General features: G+C 37.3%; 1 protein-coding gene across 1 annotated transcript in view; it reads left to right on the top strand.

Annotated features, from left to right (window-relative positions):
* Window positions 1-6,000, top strand: part of ARNTL2 (aryl hydrocarbon receptor nuclear translocator like 2) — a 49,250-nt gene that overhangs the window by 36,083 nt on the left and 7,167 nt on the right. The window contains exons 10-14 of the mRNA XM_045288437.1: window positions 1,095-1,335; window positions 1,892-1,998; window positions 2,158-2,308; window positions 3,752-3,813; window positions 4,782-4,890. Coding sequence (XP_045144372.1) covers window positions 1,095-1,335; window positions 1,892-1,998; window positions 2,158-2,308; window positions 3,752-3,813; window positions 4,782-4,890 — 670 coding nt within the window. The remainder of the gene's footprint in view (window positions 1-1,094; window positions 1,336-1,891; window positions 1,999-2,157; window positions 2,309-3,751; window positions 3,814-4,781; window positions 4,891-6,000) is intronic.

Genomic DNA, 6,000 nt, shown 5'->3' on the forward strand with positions numbered 1-6,000 from the left:
TGGGGACACTGTCAGAACAGCTCACAGGACTGCTAAGATGCGTGAGCTATACCTGTAAAGCACTGAGAACAGAACATGGCACAGAGGGGTCTTTTTCTAAAATAAGTCCTGGCTATTATTTTTCATTGTTGTCATACAAGGTACCCCATTTCATCTTAACATTCGCTGAAAGATCGGTTGATTTGATAACAGTCTTACCCCAAAGTGCCATTTTAAATTAACGAGTATCCTGGTCCTTTCCAAACCTTTTTACAAGCAATGGTTTTAAGTAATTGTAATCAGGCCCCTCCCCTACTTTTTTCGTCTAAATTACTTACGTATGGTGGATTGCCATAATCTGTAAATCGCCCATTTTCAATGCCTGTGTGGTATGGTATCTCACTGTCTTCCTAGGCGTATCCTAGTATTTGAATATGGATTATTTCCAACTTCTTATTATGTTGGTTAGCCTTGTTGGACAAGCTTTTTCCTTTCATTAGTTGAGATTAAATTGCTTCTGATTTTTCTGAAAAGGGAGAATTTTTGAGTCATATTTTATTTTTGTGTCTCTTATGACAAATTTCCCAAAGTATTTTCTAAAATCTTCCTGTAGTCTACTATAATTGCTGTAAACCCTAAAGTAAGAGATGTAAGAATATATCCAGAGTGGTGATTAAATTTTGTATATAAGTTATAATATACAATTTTAATAAACCATCTTTGTGGTAATGAGCAAGAGGGCATGACGTTTAAGTCTTGAAGTTTAAGCTTTTTTTTAGCAGCTTATCAGACACTGTAATTGAAAATTTGACTAGGAGACATATCGATCAATAACTCAATTGAGACCTACATTACATAATCCGTCAGTTTTTCTTTCTAGTGCATAAGGCTGAGTTCCTGGGGAAAGCACTCAGTAAAGAGGAAGTTGTTAAATAAAATGAATGAGACTGATCATTTCTTTTCAATGCAAGGTGCTACTTCCTTTTCACATCTGAACATATTTATGTAAGCAGCATTTTGTAGTATAACGCTAACTTATAAATGTCAATGTAATAGATTTAAGCATTGATTTATAGTGATGCAAATGCCTTCCTTTTTCTTTACTTCTGAATTAGAACAGAGAAAATTCTATACTGTCCACTGCACGGGTTACTTGAGAAGCTGGCCTCCAAATGTTGCTGGGCTGGAAGAGGAGAGGGAGCCCAAGAAAGACAGCAGTCATTGTACTTGCCTCGTTGCCATTGGCAGATTGCATCCGTCCATTGTCCCACAGAACAGCGGAGAGATTAAAGTCAAACCAGCCGAATTTGTAACGAGGTTTACGGTGAACGGAAAATTTGTGTTCGTGGATCAAAGGTAAACATTTCCATGGCATCACGATTAGAGCGCAATAGAATGTTTAAGGCTACGGAAAAATATAACTCAGCAGCTTTGCTGGATTTTGTCTTTCAGCTTTCGCGACAGGAAATAAAAATGTAAAAGAAACAAAGACATGAACATGTGATTAAAGTTGTCCAAGCAAAAATGTAGACTTGCATAATATCTTTCAACCAATAGCTCAGAACCTGGGCATGGGCCATGGTCACAGTTGCCCCAGGGAATGGTGGTCAGAACATGCTTGGGGTTGAGTTTTAGCCTCTTGCCTGGGTGTTCATTCGGTTCTGCAGCTCCAGGCTGGACCAAGAGCAGCTCAAGGGAACCCGAGACCCCAGGGATACATATGGGTTCCCTACTCCTCCCCTTGCCACCTTCCCTCAGTCCTAAGCACCTATTCAAAAACAGGAAAAGAAACAGAAAACAACTCAAGGCTCTCAAATGAATTCCCAGAGTGACCGCATCACACCCTAAGGGTCTGCGGTATTCTGAGAGAGAGTTCACTAATCTTGACATTTATTTTCTATCTTAAAACCAGGGTAACGGCAGTTTTAGGGTATCTGCCTCAGGAGCTTCTGGGGACTTCTTGTTATGAGTATTTCCATCCAGATGACTGGAGCCATTTGACTGACAAGCACAAAGCAGGTATGCATTGGGCGGGGTACGTTTTTTCCTTCAGAGACTTTAAATGGCAGCTTCAACTCTTAATTTCTCATTCCTGTGAAATCAGAAGCATGAATTAATCTTTACGGGATTGATATTTATGGTGGGAGCCTGTGCTGATTATTATTCTTTCTTGTTAAGTTCTGCAGAGTAAGGAGAAAATATTAACAGATTGCTACAAATTCAGAGCAAAAGATGGGTCTTTTGTAACTTTAAAAAGCCGATGGTTTAGTTTTACAAATCCTTGGACCAAAGAACTGGAATATATTGTGTCAGCCAACACTTTAGTTTTGTAAGTAATTTTATTTTTGTTGTTAATACTTTTGTGTTAATTTAAAATAAATAATCTTTGTTCCTCTTTTCTCATCTGGTTAAACCATTAAAACTCTGGACTTAGATCACTTGAGAAACATATTTTGAATAATCCAATTATTTAAATTATTGGATTTAGTTCTTATAATTAAACTAAAAGTTTGCTTTATGTTCTCAGAATTGCTGTGTGACAGTACACACGGAGCATTGACAACTCACCGTGGTTGAATGTATTCAGACTCTGTTGGCTCCCCCTGGCCAACTACTCCTGAAGCTGACGAGCCCCGTCAGAATCTCCACGATAAACAAAGTTATACCTTGAAAGCACTCAGAACAGAGCGTGACACAGAGAGTTTTTTTTAGTGTTCCCTAAACAAAGACACTCCTATAAGGGATGGTGTTCCAAGGACTTAAAGAATACCTTTCAAAGAGGGGACCGATCGCAATGATCCACATATAACACGCCACCACCCGTCCCCCAGAGGGACAAACAACAGAAACGTGGGTGAAGGGAGACAGCGGATAGTGTAAAATATGAAAATTGAAATAATTTATAAATTATCAAGGGTTCACAAGGGTGGGGGGTGAGGGAAGGACAGGGAAAAAAGAGGACCTGATACCAAGGGTTCAAATAGAAAGAAAATGTTTTGAAAATGATGATGGAAACATGTACAAACATGTGCTTGATACAACTGATGTGTGGATTGTTATAAGAGCTGTAAGAGCCCCCAATAAAATGATTTATTAACAACAACAACAAAAATAATACCTTTCAAAATCAAAGGCTAGACCTCTCTTTGGACAAGGTTAAATTCTTTACGATATAAAGCATAAATTTAAAATGTAAACATTATTATTAAAAGGATGATTTATTACACATAAGAAGATACTCCAAAGTTATCCTCAGTTAATCAATGATACATCTGCCCATTACCTCGCCCTACTTGTCCAGGGCCTTGCATAGTGCCTGGCACGTGTTCGGTATCAATATCTCCTGAAGTTTAAAAATTACTGCAAGAAGACAGTTACTGTCAACCTGGCACCTACCGTTTTGGAAAGATTAGCAGGACGGCATTAACCAAGACATGATTGAATAGGTTGGGATAGGGGAATAAGATCTACCATTATTTTAGCTTGCTCAATATTATAATATTACAGTATTATAAATATTTCTACAGATAATGACACCAACAGAGCCTTTATTATTATATACATAATGAAATTTGTATATACAAATGAAATTTGTATATTCATTATATACATAATGAAATACAAAAAAATGAAATTTGCTATTTCATTTTTGAAAAAAATACACAAAACAGAAGTGAGTGGAGAATTGATAAATCTAATATAGAGAGCTTAATTGTTGAGCTTAATTTCTTTCACCTTAAAAAAACCCACCCATGTTATTTCTTAATTCTAGGAGGCATGGCGAGACTGGAAAAGCACCATTGCTGCTGCCTTGTGGTTCTCAATCATCAGAAGGTAAGCAGTCTTAGAAGAGGGAAGACTTATTACTAGTATATATTATGATGAAAGAGTCATCATCATTATTAAGTTACTATTTCTTGGCAATTGTAAGTTGAAATTGAAACACCTTCTATGGGATGGGCTCCAGGAGTCCCAACTTCAGTTAGACTTGTAAGAGACCAAGTCCGAACCGAAAACACTGTCCCAGATGAAATGCCAGAACACGCCCCCACCACCCCCCAACCCCCGCCCGCCCCATTCTTTCCTCAGCGCTGGCACAGGACTGGCTCACCCACGGTGAAGCAGTCCCCTGCATTGCACCGGTAAGGAGCCCGGGGCCGTGTGGGGTCCAGGCTGGGCTGGTCCCGCGAGATTGGTGTTTGGAAGCCATCAGCCGCTCCACAGGAGAAAGATGATGCAGTTCTGCTCTGTGGGACTGGGTTCATCTGAGGCGGCATCGACAGCGCTGCGATCTTGGTTTTGCAATTAGTTATTCATTTGACTGGCTCCCCACTAATGGTGAGTCGTTCAAGAGCAGGATTCGTGTTTTATCCTTGCAGGAGGGCTCCTTATCCAATCATTGCGCCCAATAGACAGTTGTCTGTCCACTTAATGAGAAGCATGTAGGAGGGCTTTTTGTTTTACCGGAGCTAATTTTCCTCCACAAGAATGTATTAACGTATTATATGCAAAATTAAAAATGAAAGTTTGTGTTTCTCTGGCTTCAGGGCAGAGAACAAAGTAGGAAGAGACTGGACTAATCCTCAAATGACTTTACAGACATTTGATTCATATCACCTCTTTAAGTCTCTCAGAACCACGTATGCTGTTTATAACGCAGGGGTGAGCACTTTCTGACAGTTTAGGATGGGGCTAATCTATTTGTAAGGAGGAAATGGGAAGCAAATTGGAAATGAAAGCTATTGAATAAATTCCTGTGTTTTTAAAAATGCTCAGTTGTCATTTTCTCTGTTATTCTGTAGCTTCTTCAAGACAGTCTTGTAGTGGTGGACCTGCAATGCCGTCTGGAATAGTGCCTGGTGCTGGGAGCGCAGGAACAGATACTGCGCATGAGGTTCTGGATTTTCAGAGGTAACGCTTTATTGCCACAAGTATTCTCACAAGCAAAGCCACTCATACAAAACCACTGCACAAGTCAGGAGTTTTTCTAAATGCAAAAATAATCAGTTCATAAATATAATTGAAGAAAAATTCCCATGTGAAAAAGAGAAAACATTTACAAAATTTATTAAAACTATTTTTAAGACACAAATTTTAAAATGCGACAATGTTATAACTTAGATAACTTGAGTAACTTTCTATCTATAATTTATTTTTCAGTGGGAAGACTCAGCGTTGTAAGGTTGTCAGTGTTTCCCAAACTAACATAGAAACTCTATGTGCTGCCATCCATTTGGGTTTTTTGGATCTGACAATATAATACATATCATATTAGAATTATCTAAGAAAATTCTGAAAAGCAAAAGTACTCAGGTGAGACTAAATCAGATATTGAAATGCATGATAAACTTCCAAAACATTTTAAGTACAATCCACGAACAGATAGGTGACTAGAAAGGAATAGAGTTCAGAAATAAACTCAAATACATATGAAAATTTATCATATGGAAAAAGTGGAATCTTAAATCAATGGAGAGAAATAGATTAACAATAAATAGCATTATAATAATTATGTAGCAAAAAGAATTATGTAGATATCTGAAGGAAAATATAAAGGTAGATTCCAACCTTATTATTTACTAAAATTCCAGATAAAAGATTTCAACGTGAAAAACTATAAAAGAATTTCAAAGCAAGAGATTTTTTGTTAAATCATTTAGAGCTATGGATTTTTATAATCTTAGCTTGGAAAGCCCTTTCTAAGCATCATGCAAACCCATAATTCATTTGGAAAAAACTGACAAATATGATTCTATGAAAATTCAAATTTAAGCATAATGATAGCCACGATACAACTAAACCAAAAACCAAGCCCATTGCTGGAGAGTCAGTCATAACTCATAGCAACCCTATCAAAAATTTGAAAGATAAATTATCACCTAAAAAAAATATACAACTCATAGGATAAAAATACTAATTATTTTAATATATGAAGAGTTTTAGTAAGCAGTTTTTTTAATTATGCAATTTAATAGTTGGAGAGTCAGTCATAACTCATAGCAACCCTATCAAAAATTTGAA

This window comes from Echinops telfairi, unplaced genomic scaffold (genome assembly GCF_000313985.2).
Source record: "Echinops telfairi isolate 266 unplaced genomic scaffold, ASM31398v2 ScPeMD7_21;HRSCAF=78, whole genome shotgun sequence".
NCBI classification, from domain to species: Eukaryota; Metazoa; Chordata; class Mammalia; order Afrosoricida; family Tenrecidae; genus Echinops; species Echinops telfairi.